Source organism: Rhinichthys klamathensis, unplaced genomic scaffold (assembly GCF_029890125.1).
Source record: "Rhinichthys klamathensis goyatoka isolate OS25496 unplaced genomic scaffold, OSU_Roscu_1.1 h1tg000079l_1, whole genome shotgun sequence".
In the NCBI taxonomy this organism is placed as follows: Eukaryota; Metazoa; Chordata; class Actinopteri; order Cypriniformes; family Leuciscidae; genus Rhinichthys; species Rhinichthys klamathensis.
The window spans coordinates 1664287-1686487 of NW_026606621.1; the positions used below are offsets into that span (position 1 = coordinate 1664287).

General features: G+C 40.0%; 1 protein-coding gene and 1 long non-coding RNA gene across 2 annotated transcripts; both read left to right on the plus strand.

The window, feature by feature from the left end:
• The first annotated feature begins 1901 nt into the window (after nt 1-1901).
• LOC130085444 (uncharacterized) lies at nt 1902-6419 on the plus strand. Its single transcript, XM_056251205.1, has 2 exons — nt 1902-2082; nt 2364-6419. The coding sequence occupies exon 2, from the start codon at nt 3960-3962 to the stop codon at nt 6417-6419; it is 2460 nt and encodes an 819-aa protein (XP_056107180.1). The 5' UTR covers nt 1902-2082; nt 2364-3959.
• A 3120-nt stretch (nt 6420-9539) lies between these two features.
• On the plus strand, nt 9540-9979 carry LOC130085434 (uncharacterized). Its single transcript, XR_008807148.1, has 2 exons — nt 9540-9655; nt 9938-9979. It is a non-coding gene; the product is annotated as an uncharacterized LOC130085434 (long non-coding RNA).
• Nucleotides 9980-22201: the final 12222 nt, after the last annotated feature.

A 22201-nucleotide genomic window follows, 5' to 3' on the forward strand; every position in this document is an offset into this window, starting at 1 on the left:
AGAAACTTTTAAACAATCAGTCAATACATCAGAATTCCTTCTTCAAAAACCTGTTTTTGTATTACCTTGATTTGCTATGGTAAGCCTGTTATAATTGTTTATATTTTAGACCTGACGGGATAGTTTTCATGGGGAATTGCATACATACGCATCTCGTCATATCTGTAAATAGAAAAAAGTTTGCTCTGGCTACTGACGTGTGTATGGTGTGGGAGTTGCATAAGTTAGTTGTCACAATGAGCAGGAAAGGTTAACATGAAGCCCGCTAAATATCCAACCTCCAGTGAAATCACCCGTTTAAAAAGAGGAGAGTTCGCTGGCAAAAATAAAACAATGGCTTGGCTTCTCGGAGATAGCGGGAACTGAGGGATTTGAAATGTGAAATGTGTTGTAAAAGTGACGAACGTGGAGATTGCGTTTTTATTACTCAACAGGTGAGTAAGGCATTTTATTGATCAGCAGATAAATTGCCACATATAACTCTCTAACAGAGTTCATTGTAGAGCTTTATCCAGGGTTCTCAAGTCTCACGCATTGGCCGTGAGACACACGCAATTCAACCAGTTCACACGCTCACACGCCACACCATGTATTTCTCACGCTGAAAAGGCAATGCCAACCAAGTTGTCCTGCAAGCTTTATATAACGTTGTATACGAGGCGCAGGCACACAAAGTGAAGTTTCCTGCCGCCAGCGCGTCCGTATCTCGGCCAGATTGCGTTCGTTACTAGGCAACATAGATGCGCGAACACACGGAAGTTGACGGAACATTCTCGGTCATCGCGCGAACGCATAGATGGCGCGAACGTATACGCACACACATTCTCGGCCACCGTACGTTCGTTAGGTAACCAACAATATCGCGCGAACACACGTCGTGATCATAGGTCGTGATGGAGAAGGTAAGTTGGAAGAAAGCTCGTCTAAAATTTTTAGGCTAGAACATTTAATATATAGCCAATCGTAAACATTATTATTGATGCAGTCAAAAACTCTACAACTACTTTGCAACCAAGCCAGAAGCTTTTGCTAAGGTAAATGTTAGTGGGTATGGGAAGGAATGAAGTTTATTGAAGAATTGAATTTTATTTTAAATTATATATTATACTGTATTAATAGTCTTTCTAGTTACATTAAGGCTACATGTATTAAGGCAGAGTGCTCTGGGTAATATTTTATATCCTGTCAAAACATACATTAATCATTGCCATTGTATTTGTATTTTTCAAGTCAGGAAAAAATGCAAAAAGATTTGTTTTTCCAAATTGTTTGGAGCAATTTGTTATATTTTAGTAATTTTGAAATACAACATTAAAGAGTATATTTGATGTGATGAATTGCTCTGTCATTTATCAGATTTACCAATTGTTATAATTTTAATTTGTGCTGGTTAATTATGAACAATGGGTAAAATTGGGGGGCGGGGCTCCACTGGGGCTCCTCCCCTTGGGCTCCTCCCCTAACCAAATGTGATCTCACTCCAAGCTTTTGATAAAACTTGAGAACCCTGTTTATCTATTGTGAAGGGTCGTTTCATTATGGGTTGTTTTTCAAGGAAGTACAGTGTCTATTAATGGATAAAGCTACAGTAACATCTTCAGCACAGCTTGAGATCCTTTCCATCTAAACTGGTTATATCTCTTAAAGGGATAGTTCACCCAAAAAAAAGAAATTAGCCCATGATTGAATCACCCTGAAGCCATCCTCGGTGTATATGACATTCTTCTTTCAGACGAATACAATCGGGGGTTTAAAAAATGTCCTGGCTCTTCCAAACTTTATAATGGGAGTGAAAAGGTATATTTTTTTGGAGGTCCATCAACGTGCATCCATCCATTATAAAAGTGCTCCACACGGCTCTGGCGGATTAAAAATCTGAAGTGAAGTTGTTCTGCCCCCACTTTGTGTTGCATTAGAGACATCTAGTGGTGTAAAAGTTGTATTGCATTTGAGTTCTCATATTTAGTCCCTCCTCTCTTGCCGTTGTTTTTTCCTGTTTGCTTCTGACTCTGGTCTACTGAGAGGTCATGCAGCAGTTACTCTTTTCTCTTTGCCTTGGGTAGTTTTTGAAGGTCTAAGTCTGTAAGTATTTCTGTAGAAAGTATATCTACTTTGCCAAATTCTTTGTGTATTGTCCGTTTTAGCATAATATGTATGTTGTATTAATAGATGCTAATCGCCATTAGCATTTCTCCATAGACATCCATGTTAATAATGTTAGCTTAAATGCTTATTAGTCCTGCAGATCTCATTATATGGCTAATTTTTCTTATGGAATAGCTATATATGTTAGAATTGAGTTGCATATTCATGTATATGTATATATGGGCAGTTTGTAATGCCATATTATAATGTTTTCACAGTTTTACAAAATTGGAAAGATCCTTACTAAAGGCCTCTCTCTACTCCGGTTTCCTGGGTCTTTATTTAATGGGTCTTATGTTAGCTATCTGCTACGCTAACCTGTCAAAGCAAGAGCAGAATAGTAAAAAGACTTAAAATTCAGTCCGCTATCATAAGAAGCGTAAGTTATCAACACTGCAGCCCAGAAGTTCAGCATAGATTCAACAATCTATCATGGAGGAAAAAAGTGAAGAAAAACCTCTGCTAGAAGATGGACAGTCTCAACACTCCTTCCATACCAGACGCTCAACCCATTCTAGTCGTGCCTCATCACACGGTTCTGCTGCCACAAGAGCTAGAGCTAAAGTGGAAGCTGCAAAAGTCAAAGCTTCATATGCACAAAGAGAAGCAGACATGCTAATAAAGCAGGCACGGTTAGAAGCAGAAGAATTTAAGAGAAAAACTGAGCTTGAAGTGGAACTGAAACGTAGGACAACTGAGTTACAGGCCAACCTCAAAGCACTGAAAATACAGGGCGCTGCTGAAGCAGCTATTACAGAGGCTGAAATCCTTGAAGCAGCTTATGAGGAAGAAGTTGGAAAACCAACACAGCAGAATGTGACCAAATTAGCTCTGTATCACTCACATCAACGCACTAGTGAGTATGTGCAACAACATTCTCAGGAGCATGGAGAGCAACAGTCTCAACTCATGGAACCACAACCCATCTTTCCACCACAGCACCAGCCAAACATGGACAACGGTGATACAGATAATCGTGGAATCCAAACACACAGTTGGGAAGAAATTAGCGATGGCATGTTCCAAGAATTAACAGCACAACGCCAGAGCACGAGCACAGCCTACGCTCAGCAAAGCCATGCAACCCCTTTGAAGTTCTACGAAGATGAACGCAGCCCTCTACAGACTCACGTCACACAATCAAAAGGTAAAACCTACTTCATGCCCTCTAGAGCACCCCTGCATGATCAGTCAGACACAACAGACTTAGCCAGATACCTGATTCGCAAAGAAATAATTAGCTCTGGGCTCTTAAAGTTTGACGATAAACCAGAGAACTACTGGGCCTGGAAAGCTTCCTTTGTCAACTCCACCAGTGATCTGAACTTAACCCCCAGGGAAGAGCTAGATTTACTGACTAAATGGCTGGGACCACAGTCTACAGAGCAGGCTAAACGCATCCGTGCAGTTCACATCAATAATGCCAGCGCAGGACTCAAAATGGTGTGGCAGAGATTGGAAGAATGCTATGGATCAGCAGAAATTATAGAAAACGCTCTGCTTAAGAAGTTAGAGCAGTTTCCAAAAATATCAAACAGGGACAATGAGAAGCTGTGGGAGCTAGGGGACCTGTTGCTAGAGCTGGAGGCAGCCAGGAAAGATGGATTCTTACCTGGACTATCTTACCTCAACACACCACGGGGAGTCAATCCCATTGCACAGAAGCTTCCCTATAACCTTCTGGAGAAATGGATCTCAGTTGGCTCTAAATATAAAGACGAACATCAGGTTCAATATCCCCCCTTTTGTGTTTTTGAAAAGTTTATCAGAGACCAAGCAAAGACAAGAAATGACCCCAACGTGCCGAACTGACCATGAGTGGTTCAGTCAAGACGGATAAACCTCTGAAACCCACCAAATCATATGTGTTCACCAGGAAGACCGAGGTTTCTTCAGAAAGTGGTGATAAGCAAAACATTAGGGAGAAAAAGGTTGAGGATCCAGATAGATTATGTCCGTTACATAATAAGCCCCATCCTCTAAGAAAATGCCGTGGCTTTCGCAGCAAGACCGTAGATGAACAAAAAGCTTACCTCAAAGAGAAACATATTTGTTTCAAGTGTTGTGCCTCAACAAGTCACCTCGCTAAGAACTGTGACAAATCTGTGCAGTGCAAAGAGTGCAACAGCAACAAACACTTAGCTGCGCTTCACCCAGGGCCAGTGCCATGGAAGTCTTTCAGCTCTGCCGTGAAGGAGGATCACGGCGGGGAGCAGCAGGAGGATGAGACTCCAGAGGTTATGTCAAAGTGCACAGAAGTCTGCGGGGACTCATTCGGTTCCCGATCATGCTCCAAAATATGCTTGGTCCGAGTCTACCCTGCAGGCCAAAGAGAGAAAGCTGTTAAAGCATATGCTGTCCTTGATGAGCAGAGTAATAAGTCCCTGGCCAAGACCGAGCTATTCGACCTTTTGGGCATTGGAGCAAATGCTGCACCATACACCCTTAAAACATGCTCAGGGATTGTGGAAACATCAGGACGACGTGCAAACAACCTCATAGTTGAGTCAATAGATGGAAATGTACAGATATCGCTTCCATCACTCATAGAGTGTGACATGATGCCAGATGACCGTTCAGAGATCCCCTCAGCAGAAATAGCACAGCATTATTCCCACCTCAAGCCAGTGGCGGATAAAATCCCAGCCATTGATCCAGATGCAGCCATTCTTCTTCTTCTCGGCAGAGACATACTGTGCGTACACAAAGTACGTAAACAGTATAATGGACCCAAAAATGCTCCATATGCCCAACAACTTGACCTCGGCTGGGTCATTGTTGGAGAAGTATGTCTCAGAGGAGCCCACAAGCCTAGCAGCATTAATGTTTACAGGACCGATGTCCTACCTACTGGACGTACGTCTTTCCTTAGACCATGTCATAGTGTTATTCACATCCAGGAAAAGTTTGACAAGAGGAGATCAAGTCACAGTATACAAACCTTGAAAGAGATAGACATACTGGCAGATGACATTGATGATCTTGGAAGCACGGTATTCAAAAGAACAAAAGAGGATGAGAAAATTGCTTTGTCTATCGAAGATCAAGCCTTCCTTGAGATCATGGACAAAAACGTCCACATGAATGATGCAAACAGTTGGGTAGCTCCCTTACCATTCCATTCCACAAGGCGCCGTCTCCCAAATAATAGAGAGCAAGCAGCCAAACGTCTCTCATCTCTGTGTCGCACTTTGGAAAGAAAGCCAGACATGAAAAAGCAATTTATGGATTTCATGCAGAAAATCTTCGAGTCAAACCAGGCAGAACTAGCTCCGCCATTGAAAGAGAATCAAGAGTGCTGGTATCTACCAACATTTGGTGTCTACCACCCTAAGAAGCCAGACCAAATACGGGTGGTGTTTGACTCTAGTGCCAGCCACGAAGGTGTCTCCCTCAACGACATCCTCTTAAAGGGACCAGACCTCAATAATACTCTTCTTGGTGTCCTTCTTCGTTTCCGCAGGGAGCCTTTTGCAATCACAGCAGCTGAGCAACAGATGTTTTATTGTTTCACAGTCTGTGAGGAACACCGTGATTTCCTAAGGTTCTTGTGGTTTGAAGATAACGACTTCACAAAACCAGTGACTGAATACCGAATGACGGTACATGTATTCGGTAACAGCCCTTCACCAGCTGTGGCCATTTATGGCTTGAGACGGGCAGCGCAAGAAGGACAAAAAGAACATGGCCAAGATGCTAAGCAGTTCGTCATGCGGAACTTTTATGTGGATGATGGACTCGCCTCATTCTCCACTGCAGTAGAAGCCATCGACATTCTGAAAAGAACAAGGGAGATGTTAGCTGAGTCAAGCATCAAGTTGCACAAGATAGCATCAAATAGCAGCACTGTTATGAACGCTTTCCCATCTGAAGATCATGCCAAAGATCTTAAGGATCTGGATCTGTCATCTGATCCTTTGCCTAGGCTAGGCCTCAGATGGGACCTGCAAACAGACAGCTTCTCCTTCTGCGTGTCTGATGAGGAAAAACCATTCACTAGAAGGGGCATCCTTTCGACGGTCAACAGTGTCTACGATCCCTTGGGGTTTGTGGCACCAATCACGATTCAGGGAAAGGCTCTGGTGAGAGATATCTCCATAGAAGAGTACGATTGGGACACTAAACTACCAGACGTCAAAATAATCCAGTGGAAAGCCTGGAAAGATTCCCTGATGGAACTTAAGCTACTCCAGATCCAGAGGACCTACCTTTCTGTTTCTCTGCTTGCCACTGTACACAGAGAAATTTGTGTCTTCGCAGATTTATTTATTTAACATGGACATACAATTACATTGGACGAACCATATGCATTTGTTTAAGTGTTTTAGCACAAATGCTAATTTTCAACACCTGTCCACGGGAGGCTTTTGGAAATAAAATACAATAACAAAACTAGTAAGCAAAATAATACTAAAAATACTAACAGAAAAGGATAGCTAAAATATACCATATAATTACAGAGAAAAGAAAAAACAAATTGCATACATAAATTATAAAGCAGAAGCATCAGAGTCAGAGAATATCATTTGTTATTCATGCGAGCACTGCTGTTTAGTTTTTAGCCATTGTTTAAGTTCTCTGTTAAAAGCTTTGCCATCGGTCTCTAGTTTTAAATCAGTAGGCAAAGCATTCCAGAGTTTTGGCCCCTTTACTGAGAAGGCAGACTGACCAAAGGAGGTCTTACATTTTGGGACTAAACAGTCACCTCTTAAAGTGGCTCGTGTGTTCGCCCCCTGAGAGCTTTGGCGTCTACTGATTAATATAGAAAACTGCGGTGAAACATGATTATTTAGACATTTGAAAACCAATTTAATATAATTAAAATTAATAAAACTGTCAAAACCAAGAAGCTTATGCTTTCTTAGAACATCACAATGATGCCATCTCATGGGTTTCCGGTCCATGATTTTTATTGCCTGTTTGTAGAGAGAGAGAATCGGTATTAATTTATTTGAAGAGATTTGTGACCATGATGTGACGCAATATGATAGGTGTGAGAATATCATTGCATGCATATATAGTTTTGCAGTGTGACAGGACAAATCCCTTCTTATAAACCGAAAACAATTTATATTTGGTCTGACCTTCTTGCAGATGTACTTAACATGATTATCAAATTTTAATGTTTTATCCAGAATAATCCCAAGGTACTTGACTTCATTGACTGCTTCTATTGCTTCATTTTTTATTTGTACCTCAAACATATCGCTAACCGGCCTATTTCCTATAGAGAAACACATGGAGACTGTTTTCTTAACATTTAGAGATAGATGCATCAACTCTAGCTATATCAGCTGTAGCCTACCTTAAGGGAGTTGATACAGAAGGACGCAGTCATGTCGGGTTCATCATGGGGAAGTCCAAGCTGGCTCCACGTCCTGCGCACACTGTTCCTCGTTTGGACCTGTGTGCAGCTGTCTTGGCAACAGAGCTTGCAGACCTGATAATGGATGAAATCGATGTGGAGATTCACACAGTCAAGTTCTACACAGATAGCAGGATTGTACTTGGCTACATTCATAACACATCCAGGAAGTTCTATGTATATGTCGCAAACAGAGTGACAAGAATCAGGAAATCATCGCACCCTAATCAGTGGCACTATATCAGCACCAGCCATAATCCGGCAGATCATGGATCCAGGTCGGTCCCAGCCGCTCTCCTAAAAGACACCAACTGGTTTTCAGGTCCAGCCTTTCTGACAAAACCTGAGTCGGATGATTCTCCTCAGCCAGAGATATTTGACCTTTTACATCCAGAGTCTGATGCAGAAATTCGCCCTCAAGTTTCAACCTATGCTACAAAAACTACAGGTGGAGGTATCGGCTCTTATCGGTTTAGTAGATTCTCCAGTTGGAAAGCACTTACCCGTGCAACAGTCAGGCTCATCCAAAAGGCCAGAGCCTACTCCAAAAATACAGACCATAAACAGAAAATGGGTGAGCTTCCTCAAGCAAAACTCATAATAATGAGAAGCGTACAACAGGACTTATTTAAAGAGGTAATTAAAAACATCTCTAAGGGTGAAGAAGTCTCAAGACAGTTCAATAAGAAGTTTGGATCCGATCATGGATGATAATGGTTTGCTGTGAGTTGGAGGTCGAATATCGCCAGCAGACATGTCCTGGGAAGAAAAGCATCCAATCCTTCTACCAAAAAACCATCATGTCTCTACTCTGCTGGTAAGACATTATCATGAACAAGTTGCTCACCAAGGACGACACTTCACTGAAGGTGCAGTTCGAACAGCTGGACTGTGGATAACAGGAAGTAAGTGATTGGTGTCAAGTGTGATTCACAAATGTGTGATCTGCAAAAGATTAAGAGGAAAGTTGGAAGAACAAAAAATGTCTGACTTACCTCTGGACAGATTCACCATGGATCCTCCGTTCACGAATGTTGGACTTGACGTTTTCGGACCTTGGACCATCTCGTCGCGCAGGACCAGAGGTGGTCAGGTAGAAAACAAACGCTGGGCAGTTATGTTCACCTGTCTGAGTACACGAGCGGTGCATATTGAGGTCGTAGAGACCATATCAACCTCCAGCTTCATCAATGCTTTGAGGAGATTTACCGCTATCAGAGGTCCTGTAAGACTGCTCCGTTCTGATAGGGGCACAAACTTTGTTGGAGCTTGCAAAGAACTGCAAATAAACTCAGAAGATCCAGAGTTGAAAGCTCACCTGCAAGAAAAAAGTTGCACCTGGACATTCAATCCTCCACATTCCTCTCACATGGGTGGAGTGTGGGAGAGGATGATCGGTGTTGCACGCCACATTTTGGATGCCATGTTGTTGAAGGAGAACTGTCGCCTCTCTCATGAAGTACTTGTGACCCTCATGGCTGAAGTCATGGCAATCATGAACGCAAGACCTCTAGTTCCAGTTTCCTCTGATCCAGCGATGCCATCTGTTCTCACACCAGCAATGCTGCTCACTCATAAGATTGACCCAGTATCTGCTCCTCTGGGGAACATGGATCTCAAAGATCTCTATAGCAAGCAATGGAGGCAAGTCCAAAGCCTCGCTGAAACTTTCTGGAGACGCTGGAAGCAAGAGTACTTGGAGACGCTCCAACCCCGCAAGAAGTGGAAATCAGAAAGACCGAACCTGCAAGTTGGAGACGTGGTACTCCTTAAAAACACTCAAGTTAAAAGGAATGAGTGGCCCACAGGTGTTATTGCAGAAAACCATCCCCAGCCGTGATGGCAGGATTCGGAAAGTCAATGTGAAGATCATGAGACAGGGTACTCCCAAGGTGTATTCAAGACCTGTTTCAGATGTTGTGCTGCTTCTCAGTAAAGGGACATAGTGGTATTATTTAATACCAGGCGGGGAGTGTTCTGCCCCCACTTTGTGTTGCATTAGAGACATCTAGTGAGTTTTCATATTTAGTCCCTCCTCTCTTGCCGTTGTTTTTTCCTGTTTGCTTCTGATTCTGGTCTACTGAGAGGTCATGCAGCAGTTACTCTTTTCTCTTTGCCTTGGGTAGTTTTTGAAGGTCTAAGTCTGTAAGTATTTCTGTAGAAAGTATATCTACTTTGCTATATTCTTTGTGTATTGTCCGTTTTAGCATAATATGTATGTTGTATTAATAGATGCTAATCGCGATTAGCATTTCTCCATAGACATCCATGTCAATGTTAGCTTAAATTCTTATTAGTCCTGCAGATCTCATTATATGGCTAATTTTTCTTATGGAATAGCTATAAATATATGTTAGACTTGAGTTGCATATTCATGTATATGTATATATGGGCAGTTTGTAATGCCATATTATTATGTTTTCACAGTTTTACAAAATTGGAAAGATCCTTACTAAAGGCCTCTCTCTACTCCGGTTTCCTGGGTCTTTATTTAATGGGTCTTATGTTAGCTATCTGCTACGCTAACCTGTCAAAGCAAGAGCAGAATAGAAGTGATGCATTCGTGTAAAAAAAAATCCATATTTTTTTTTTCAAAAGAATAACACTTAACAATGTATGACGTAGGATGTAGGAGTAGCGTAAGCTTTGACGCCTCTCGCGGTTCAAACAAACAGGGTTCGGCAACCCGTTCATCATTAAGTCTTGAGTCAGGGTCAAGGGTTAGTCTTTCGCCGTAAATCGATGCGTACGAACTTGCATGTTCAAAGTGCATGTTTTTGAAAACGGTCTCCGTTTAAACAACAAAACGTGAATCTCTGAAGACGATGACATCATGCTCATGCATACTACGTGTTCAGTCTATAGTGTTTAATCGCAATCTAATGGCCTGGCAGCAGAATAAAGCGTTTTGGTAACACTTTACAATACGGGTGCACTAATATGCATTAATTCATACTTAACTAATGCACAGATAATCATGAATTAATGTATGACTCATGAAGAACTAAACCATTAATTAATTATTACTGCATCAGCAACTAATAAAGAGTCTATATGATTGATAGATTAAGTAATAAATGAATTGCTATTAATTAAACGTGTCATCATGTATTAATTCCTTAATAACATATTGTATTAACTAATAGTGTAAATTAATGTGTTAATTACCACAATTAGTCAAAGCTATGCACTTCAACTTCTAGTTGTCTGCTTTAATGAATCATTAGCTAATGATTTGCAAAGGTATCATTATGTTATGACTTTACTTGTTGAGGCACATGACTATTAACTAATTGTTAAGTAATATGTCATTATGGTCATGGGTTTTGTCATCCCCACTAAAGGTCTGTGGGGCAGTTGCACATGCAGTGAGTGTACTGTCAGAGAGTGTTTGAAGGATGGGTAAGTTGGGCCGCACACAAATATCAGCACACCAGAATCTGAAATACTGACGCTGTTACACCGTGTCAGAAATAGAGTGAGGCATCAGTTTACTGACGGGGTTTTGTTGAGTCGTGTAGCATTGTGTCGCATCCAGTGTTGTATCACTGATTATAATGGGTTCTAGTTTCTTTGTCCGGTCTAGACACAGTGTTATGAAATAGCAGAGCCCGGCCGCATATTCTCAGTGTTCTTCCTTTAAATCCTAGAGCTCAAGCTTAACCTGACACACTGTGCCATGAACTGTTGGATGCGGCGGTTCATCTGGCACAGTGGAATCCCGGTTGTAGAAAGCGGGAAATTGAAATCCATAGTGTGGATGTCAAAACCAAAATTACATATTACTTTACTTGCTGAGGCACATGACTATTAACTAATTGTTAAGTCATAACATAATGACACCTTTGCAAATCATTAGCTAATGATTCATTAAAGCAGACAACTGGAAGTTGAAGTGCATAGCTTTGATTAATTGTGGTAATTAACACATTCATTTACACTATTAGTTAATAAAATATGTTATTAAGGAATTAATACACAATGACACATTGAATAATAGCAATTCATGTATTTTTAATCTATTAATATACTCTTTATTAGTTGCTGATGTAGTAATAATTAATGGTTTAGTTCTTCATGAGTCATAACTCATGACTATCTGTGCATTAGTTAAACATGAATTAATGCTTATTAGTGCAACCATATTGTAAAGTGTTACCAGCGTTTTTATGGATCCGTGTGAATGGGGATCGTTTTGACAATGTCTGTACGTGGAAAACTCAAAGGAAAAACCTCTCCGTTTTAAGCATATCGTTGTTGTAGTGGTTAAGTTTAGGTATTGGGTAGAAGTAAGGGATGTATAATATGGTAAATTAGGCATTAATATGTGTATAAGGCATAATATGCAATACGGCATATGTGCTTTATAAGTAGGGTGCAACGGGGCTAACGGTACACCTTAAGAAAAATTACCTTTACACTACTCCCCAAAGTTTGTACTATTGTTTTTCTGTTACTATCTGTTTAATTTGGTAAATAAAAAAATTGTTAATATGAAACTATATTTTTAAAATAGAAAAACAAACTTTATTTTACTTTATTTTAAAAAGTAAAGATTCTGAAACAGTAAGATTCTCTGTTATTGTTCTGCAAGATGTGGGACCCAGACGCAAATGAGCAGACAAGGTTTTTATTAACAGGACTGAAGACTTGAAACAGCAGGGAGTGAAGCGTGAATCACAGTAAAAACAGTAGGGCAAGGCAGACGACAACGACAGGCAGGATGGATGACCACTGAGACCGTCAGCTAGATGGCGATGACTTGAGTGCAATAGAGGCAGCTCTGAAGGAAAGACCAGGAACACTAGGAACATGCAGATTGATGTAGATCTCAGATGTAGCTCCAGTCTTGCCACCAGGTAGAGTGCTGTTTTTAAGTCACATGACATTTGAATGTCCCTCCAAAACGGTCACCGTCACATGGAAGACACCTGTTAAAGTGCTCCAGAAAATGCTCTATTAACCTAATTTCTAATTATCTCTTCTCAAGTGAGATTTTTTTGCAACATATTTGATAAGTAAATTCGATATTTTTATCATACTTTGATACTTTGTCTAACATAGATTTACTGTAAATTGAGAAAATATCAATGTTTCCATATGGCAACGCTGTACCAGAGTACTTCACTGTATCACAAGTACCACTGTTGTATTTATAGTTGTATTTATGTATAAATAACAAATTGATTCCTTCATTTCAGAAAACGAAAACAGCAATCATTTAGGGAAAGGGCAATAGTTAAAAAGTGCAGAGTTAGCTTTTTCATGTAGGCCAAATGATTGTGAATGATAGGGATTAAATGATAGGGATCTACTTATTTTTGCTTTGCATGGGTTCCAAGAATATAAATCTATCAATTTCTTAAAGAAATGTGCAATTAAATAGAAAAGAAAACACTTCTTTTTTTCCATTTTCCATTATGGTACAGCGTTGCCATATGCAAAATTTCCCTAAATTCCCCCCCCCCATAAAAAAATTTTTTTTAGAAATATATTTGATTTGTATGACTAAAGCTATTTCATGTAAATGGACTGCATTTATATAGCGCTTTCACAGACCCAATGGCCACCAAAGCGCTTTACATAATGCCTCACATTCACCCATTCATACACCAACGGCGGTGTCAGCCATGCAAGGTGCCATCCAGCTCGTCGGGAGCAGCTGGGGTTAGGTGTCTTGCTCATGGACACCTCGACACTTGGTCAGGTGGAACCGGGGATGGAACCACCAACCTTCCAGTTTGTAGACAACCTACATGAACCACTGAGCCACTGATGCCCCATGTGTAATAAAAACTTATTTGAAAAATTATTCCATGGTTAGAACATAATGCGTACCATAGAGGGTTAAATATGATGGTTTCATTATAAATATGATGATTATCTCAACTAAATCTAAACATGTCATGTCAACAAATAGAAAAGTCAGCCAGCTGTTTATTATCGTGTTACAGCAGGGGCACCTTTTACCCAAAAAAACATACTTTTTTATATTCGATCAGCCAAATTTTCCACGTACATCTTGAAAAGCTGATGTTTTGGAAAGTGCTGCGGCAAGTTTGTGTCATCTAGTGGTTTAGAGGAAAATACAATTAAAGGTGCCTTTTACCCTTGTGCGTCTTTTGCCCCGTTTGTACTCTACTAATAAACAGCCAATATGCTATTCCAATGCTATCTCACGACCAATTTGTATGAATTCGTACGACTGAGTAAGAGATTGCTAATTCGTATGAATTTGCCTGATTTGTCTAAACCCCAGTGATGGGTATAGGTTTAGGGGCGGAGTCAGGGGTAGGTAATTCGTACGAATTCATAATTGGGCAACTCGTAAAATAGGTGCGATTTAGCAAAAATTGTATGAATTCGTACGAGTGAGGTCGTATGAATTCGTTAGAATTAGCCACCTCGTAAAATACGTACAAATTGCGGTGAGATCGGGTTGGCCAGTCATATGCAAGCTAATAAGCAACTAGTGAGATATGATCCCCAAACTACAATGTTGTTTCTCGCTCTCTGTGACTGAATCATTAATTATTCCATGATGCAGTAACATCCTTATTTTCATCTTTGTTTCATATTCTCCATCTTGTTTTGTATACATTTCATAGCCTGAGATTCATAACACCTGTTTATCTTTTTGAGAGCACTCTGTGCTTTCATAACACATCTCAAAAGGCTCAGTAATCCCATGTACTCTCTATTGTCGGTTTTGATTAAAAGGACAGAAACGGAGATACAGACCCTCTCCGCCTAAAAGCAACAAAACATGTCTGTTTGTTCAAGTTTCAATTAGCACCAGCACAAATTCTGTTGCAAAAACAATGAATATCGCTGTGGGCACCATGACCCAAATGGTAGCTCTTGAAAACATGAGCAGTGCTAAATGCAAATGATTGATGGGGTTTATTAACACCATAGCCCATTACCTCTTTGAAAAACTGGAAAAAAAAAAGCTTTTTTCAGTGTGTTCCCCCCCCCCCCCCCCATCTTGTCCCTTAAGCAGCTTATTTCAACAAGCAAGATTGAAACAGTATTTTTTTAAGAAAGGAGACCAATATTTCTTCATATGTTTTGTTAATTTGATTATTGTTTAGCCTATTTGTTTAAAGTTAACCTGAATTACAGCTTCATTTTACTTCATACATCATTACAGTCACGCTTTACGTCTGTCTTTTATTTAACCAATGAAAAGTATTAAAAACAGATTGTGATTTAATCTCGTAACTCCATTGGATCCTCAAACTGTCAGTAAACCCTCATAACTCCAGCCGCATCTATCGTGAATGAAATGCATACAATTTTGGACCGTCTCTGCTTGTTTGCAATGCAAGAGTAGCCTAAATAAAGAACTGTTTATATATATATATATATATATATATATATATATATAGTACAGCTTTTTCTTTACTAAGTGTGTGTAGTCTAGCATTTGTCATAGACTGTCGAGTCATAGACTGTCTTGAATAGCCTGTTCGTAGCACTTCATCTTTTATAACAGGACATTTTGTCCAAATGACAGAAAAACAGTAAACTTGTTGTAAACTGATGAAAACATAATGTGATGTACTTACTGCCTCAGATGCGGCTGACTGTTGTAACAGAGATTGTCTTATAGCAGCCCGTTCTCATCCCTAGGCGTCATCTAACTGACGCTTTTGACCATGCGTCAACATGCCGACGCACATGGTACCCCTTAAGCGTCAATATGAGACGCGCCTCCTAGTGGTCTAACCCTAACCCTACCCCAGACCTAAACCTACCCATAACGGAAGCGTCATCTAACTGACGCTAAAGGGTGCCATGTGCGTTGGATTTAGACGCATGGTCAAAAGCGTCAGTTAGATGACGCCCGAGGATAAGCGTCTCATATTGACGCTTAAAGGGTACCATGTGCGGCATGTTGACGCATGGTCAAAAGTGTCAGTTAGATGACGCCTTGGGATGAGAATGTGTTGCTTATAGGGAGAGATGAGAGGATCTGTATCTCTTCCCATTGGAGAAAGTGTAACGGCTAACTTGGATCACGTGAGACACATCAGCCTATCGTGTAATGGCAGTGACGTCAGTTCACGCGGTTCAAAGTTTTATCACAGTCAGTTACAGTTTCTTGTGGATTAGCGCGATGGTCTTGTGAATAAATGTTCTATGTTTGGTGTTATATCGCTAGTAAAGGTACAGTAGGACTGCATGGTTTGTGGAATGTGCTTTACTGCAGAAAAAAAAGTGTAAATCTCTCTATAAGCTCCAAAGTAGTCACTGCAGGGCGCATTTTTTTGTTTATTTAAGATTACACTAAGTTAATTGTAATTTAATACATATTTAATTAAAATTATGGTTTTTTTTTTTACCATCATTCATTAAAAAGCATTATATACCACCACCATTAGGCACACAGCATTTGACAACACCATGTTTTATTTTAATTAAACAACATACAGTACAATATAACACTATTTATAATTAATTTTGTCTTTATTAATTAAAATGCAGAATATCAGTGTCATCATATGCATGCATTGTTATAATAGTCATTACAATTCAAGTCGTATAACTGGTAAAACCTGAAAGCCAAAGAAAGAAAACATCTGTATTTTTTACTTTCGTTAGAGAATATACAATATCACTCAATATTACGATTAAATACTATGGTAATGCCGCAAATGAGTCTTACCTGTCATGACATTCCCTACTCTGATAAAAAGTTATTTTATAAGAGAAGGCATGGTAAAATCTTCATATCGTTCCCAAGAAAAGTATTGTTTAGCGTAAAACATGTTGAAGATTAGCTAACAGGCTGTCGTTGACTTATGGCTCGTTTCTACTGAGCGGTACGGTACGGTTCGGTACGCAATTATTTGCGTTTCCACTGTCAAAAGTTGTGAATGGGACCAAAAAGCCGAACCGTACCACTTTTTGGGTACCCTTCTGTTGGGGTACCTAGCACAGTGGTACGGTACTAAAAGGTGGAGCTAGACTCACTGCAGAACGGTGATTGGTTGACAGAGTATCGTCACTTGCGCGTGCTACAAGGGCATTAGAAGCACCATTTTTTAATATACAGTTGAAATATAATACTACTGTTATTGTGTCACGAAATGTAGTTTTAAGAGTTTTTCAGGCGAGAATGTAGTTTTTTAAAGCTCAAATCTGTGGTTTATTTATAGATTTATGATAATTTGAGATCCATTCCAAGCAATCACCGGGCGCTCGGCGCTCAAGTACCCCGCCTGGAACAGCCTTTCCTCAGCTAGTCGTTCTGATGTTTGCCGCTGACTCTTACGTCTCTGTAGTGGTTAAACATGAGATATAATTCGTCTTGTATAGACCTAACAGGCGATCTTTGGTCTCGTGAATCTATAATTCGTTCCCTGGCCAATAGTTTTGGAAGTTTTATATATTTGAGCGCTGAATTTGTATATTTGACTGAATTTGTATATTTGACTGAATTGTTTGCTTTATGTTATTAAAGCTTTACTGTATAGCTTTTTGTACCTTATATTTTTATAATGGCTATTATTGATAAAACTGAAATTTAACAAAAAGAGAAAGGGTTGAGTTTTGTCATTTTTATTTTATTACAAGACCATCTCTAATGTTGTTTATTGCAACATTTGTACCAAAGCACATATTGCCTGGAATAGGTTTAATATTTTTAAATTTAAATGAAAAGATGCAGGGTTGTGTTTTATATTTAGTTTTGTTATAAATATAGGCTACATACATGCAGTGAATATAATCAATAGGATATGCGTTGCCTGAACCACATTTGTGTGCTTTTAATGTTTAAAATGTATTTAAATGAAATCGAAGCAAGAACAAGATCTGCAGTATGTCATCCATAGTTGTTTACTATGTCGCTTTCTTCTTCGCGTGAAAATGACGGCGATCGCTTCTTTCCGGCAAACACCACGCCTATCAAGTAAGGGTACTGTTGGCGGTGGAAACGCTAGCCGGATCATGGTTTACCGACCCGAACCGTACTGTACTCTACCGTCCCAGACCGCTCAGTGGAAACGAGCCATTAAATGATAAGGTTTTTCCTCACAAAAGCGGTTTATTCAGTGTTGTGAAGCCTCTTCTCCATTGACAAATAATGGACAAAATAATGGACAAAACGCTTATGTCCGAAATTCGCTGGTCAAAAACCTTGTAACTCAATTTGAGCTTAATTTTGGTCAAATGTAATAATAATATAAGGACACATGCAAGTATCTGAACAGATATAAAGCCACAATATCAACTCTGACAACAGTTTATATACAAGTAGTGCTTTGTAGAACAAGATATTCAATAAAAGAATGCTTGACACTCGATAGTATATTATTTTTAGTAGTCTTTTATATTATGACTGCAGTAGTGTAGTATATGTTTTTATATCAGAATGGTATTTTGACATACAAATGTAGGTTAGGATATGCACGACTCTTCTACACACACACACACAGAACCATGATGAGTTCTTAGAATCCAGCATCCCAACAATTAAGTGTTGACTCACACACAGTAAAATTACTTCTGAAACCAACAGGATAGTGACTAAACATTGAAAATCATTTCAGGAGCACATTTCCTTTGGTACATGATCATGTGCCAGTTATTCGCCTCTGAAAAGATTCCACATTTTGCAGCATTCATGAAGTACCTGTAGTCAGCCAACTGATTACTATCTCAGCGGTCAAACAAGATAATGAAGCTGTTTTCAGTGAATCTTCCAATACAAAACACCCAAAGATTCAACATTCTGCAAGGATATCCCTTGTATGATTACAAGACTGGTCTTTGATGTTGCTAGTGCAAAAAGCTTGACAGAAATTGAGTGTTCGAGCAATCTTCTATGACACATGCGATTCAGCAGTGAGGGGTCGATGCAACAGTCATTGTGAATGGGAGAGTCTCATCAAAGCTTCAAATCATATCTAAAAGACTTGTGTTGTAGGATCACTTTAAAACAATGAATATGAAAAGGACAGACTTGCAATAAGAGGGTTTAGACACTGCAAAGCATGAAGGGAACATCTGATCTAAATACAGATGAAGGGATGATCTCAGGGGTGAGATGATGAGATCACAAAAGCCTCTTTGAAAAACGCACGAACATGCGATTTTGACAATATCCCTCGACCCAAATATCGTATGCTTGATTTCACCACAGCTTGCCCATTGCTTTTCAAGGGTCAGTTACTAGCTCTGAATACAATACACTTTTCCTCTTGGCATTGTTTCCCTGGATTGCTGTTTGACACTTTTATCCTCAGCATACAAGGAAGCTGAGAAAAGTCCATTACTGTTTAGAAAAGATGAAGATATAAATAAAGAAGAGTGAAAAAAAGACCATTTACTTTCCATCTCATGCATAGAAGATTAGACTAGTGCAGGTGTAATCAAAAGCCATGATCACACAGCAAATATTGCATAAAAATGGTATTTCAGGCCTTCATCAAAAGCAATAAAAAGAAAGAAAGTACATGCTTGCATAAGACAGATCAGTGTGATAGGTCACATTAGGGAGTTTTGCATAGTTATATATACAGTATATACACTCACCGGCCACTTTATTAGGTACCCCATGCTAGTAACGGGTTGGACCCCCTTTTGCCTTCAGAACTGCCTCAATTCTTCGTGGCATAGATTCAACAAGGTGCTGGAAGCATTCCTCAGGGAGTTTGGTCCATATTGACATGATGGCATCACACAGTTGCCGCAGATTTGTCGGCTGCACATCCATGATGCGAATCTCCCGTTCCACCACATCCCAAAGATGCTCTATTGGATTGAGATCTGGTGACTGTGGAGGCCATTTTAGTACAGTGAACTCATTGTCATGTTCAAGAAACCAATTTGAAATGATTAGAGCTTTGTGACATGGTGGAAGTAGCCATCAGAGGATGGGTACATGGTGGCCATGAAGGGATGGACATGGTCAGAAACAATGCTCAGGTAGGCCGTGGCATTTAAACAATGCCCAATTTGCACTAAGGGGCCTAAAGTGTGCCAGGAAAACATCCCCCACACCATTACACCACCACCACCAGCCTGCACAGTGGTAACAAGGCATGATGGTTCCATGTTCTCATTCTGTTTACGCCAAATTCTGACTCTAACATCTGAATGTCTCAACAGAAATCGAGACTCATCAGACCAGGCAACATTTTTCCAGTCTTCAACTGTTCAATTTTGGTGAGCTCTTGCAAATTGTAGCCTCTTTTTCCTATTTGTAGTGGAGATGAGTGGTACCCGGTGGAGTCTTCTGCTGTTGTAGCCCATCCGCCTCAAGGTTGTGCGTGTTGTGGCTTCACAAATGCTTTGCTGCATACCTCGGTTGTAACGAGTGGTTATTTCAGTCACTGTTGCCCTTCTATCAGCTCGAACCAGTCTGGCCATTCTCCTCTGACCTCTGGCATCAACAAGGCATTTCCGCCCACAGAACTGCCGCTCACTGGATGTTTTTTCTTTTTCGGACCATTCTCTGTAAACCCTAGAGATGGTTGTGCGTGAAAATCCCAGTAGATTAGCAGTTTCTGAAATACTCAGACCAGCCCTTCTGGCACCAACAATCATGCCACGTTCAAAGTCACTCAAATTAACTTTCTTCCCCATACTGATGCTTGGTTTGAACTGCAGGAGATTGTCTTGACCATGTCTACATGCCTAAATGCACTGAGTTGCCGCCATGTGATTGGCTGCTTAGAAATTAAGTGTTAACGAGCAGTTGGACAGGTGTACCTAATAAAGTGGCCGGTGAGTGTATATATATATATATATATATATATATATACACACACACACACTCACCTAAAGGATTATTAGGAACACCATACTAATACTTTGTTTGACCCCCTTTCGCCTTCAAAAATGCCTTAACTCTATTTGGCATTGATTCAACAAGGTGCTGAAAGCATTATTTAGAAATGTTGGCCCATATTGATAGGATAGCATCTTGCAGTTGATGGAGATTTGTGGGATGCACATCCAGGGCACGAAGCTCCCGTTCCACCACATCCCAAAGATGCTCTATTGGGTTGAGATCTGGTGACTGTGGGGGCCATTTTAGTACAGTGAACTCATTGTCATGTTCAAGAAACCAATTTGAAATGATTTGAGCTTTGTGACATGGTGCATTATCCTGCTGGAAGTAGCCATCAGATGATGGGTACATGGTGGCCATAAAGGGATGGGCATGGTCAGAAACAATGCTCAGGTAGGCCGTGGCATTTAAACGATGCCCAATTGGCACTAAGGGGCCTAAAGTGTGCCAAGAAAGCATCCCCCACACCATTACACCACCACCACCAGCCTGCACAGTGGTAACAAGGCATGATGGATCCATGTTCTCATTCTGTTTACGCCAAATTCTGACTACCATCTGAATGTCTCAACAGAAATCGAGACTCATCAGACCAGGCAACATTTTTCCAGTCTTCAACTGTCCAATTTTGGTGAGCTCTACAAATAGGAAAAAGAGGCTACAATTTGCAAGTGGAGATGAGTGGTACCCGGTGGGGTCTTCTGCTGTTGTAACCCATCCGCCTCAAGGTTGTGCGTGTTGTGGCTTCACAAATGCTTTGCTGCATACCTCGGTTGTAACAAGTGGTTATTTCAGTCAAAGTTGCTCTTCTATCAGCTTGAATCAGTCGACCCATTCTCCTCTGACCTCTAGCATCAACAAGGCATTTTCGCCCACGGGACTGCCACATACTGGAAGTTTTTCCCTTTCCACCCCATTCTTTGTAAACCCTAGAAATGGTTTAGCGTGAAAATCCCATTAACTAAGCAGATTGTGAAATACTCAGACCGGCCCGTCTGGCACCAATAACCATGCCACGCTCAAAATTGCTTAAATCACCTTTCTTTCCCATTCTGACATTCAGTTTGGAGTTCAGGAGATTGTCTTGATCAGGACCACACCCCTAAATGCATTGAAGCAACTGCCATGTGATTGGTTGATTAGATAATTGCATTAATGAGAAATTGAACAAGAGTTCCTAATAATCCTTAAGGTGTTTAGATGAGTGTAATTATATATATATATATATATATATATATATATATATATATATATATCAATTAATAAACATGGGTACGGAAAAAAATACGCACTGCAAACTGATTATGTGTGAAACACACCTAACCATAATATAACAGTCTACTAATACTCTAATGAGAGTTAGTTGACATGTAGTTGCAAAGTTACTTAGTTAGTAGAATGTCTAAAGTGGACTATCGAAATAAAGTGGAACTGGTAAATTTGCTAAAAATAGTCTAAATACTGTTCGTTTAAGAGCATGTATATAACAGTATATTAAATTCAATATAAGGTTACATGCGCTGCCACGAACACCAGTCCACTCCAGCACTTATTCCCATGTCAAAATGTTCAAGAGTTGAATTAAAAGCCCACTCAGAGCAGCCAAAACTCAGATGAGCTATTTTTCCCCCCACTTCAAACAATCAATGGTGATTCTGAGTTCATTAGCAATGATGTGACAGAGTTGGTTTAAATGATAGTTAAAGTGCTTCTCTTTCGGTTTAAACTTTACAGACCTAGGATAAAAAAGATGATGTAGTAGCCGCTCCAGAATGATTGTTCTCCCCGTTGCCTTTGGCATGTCATTATTCCAGCTATTTAAATAGATAAAAAAATACTCTCGAAATGTATCTGGGTGCAGCTAATGAAGAGAAGAGACATGACCA

Bases quoted from the DNA above. Each gene is read 5' to 3' on its own strand.
- LOC130085444 (XM_056251205.1), top strand. From the start codon at position 3,960: ATGAGTGGTTCAGTCAAGACGGATAAACCTCTGAAACCCACCAAATCA.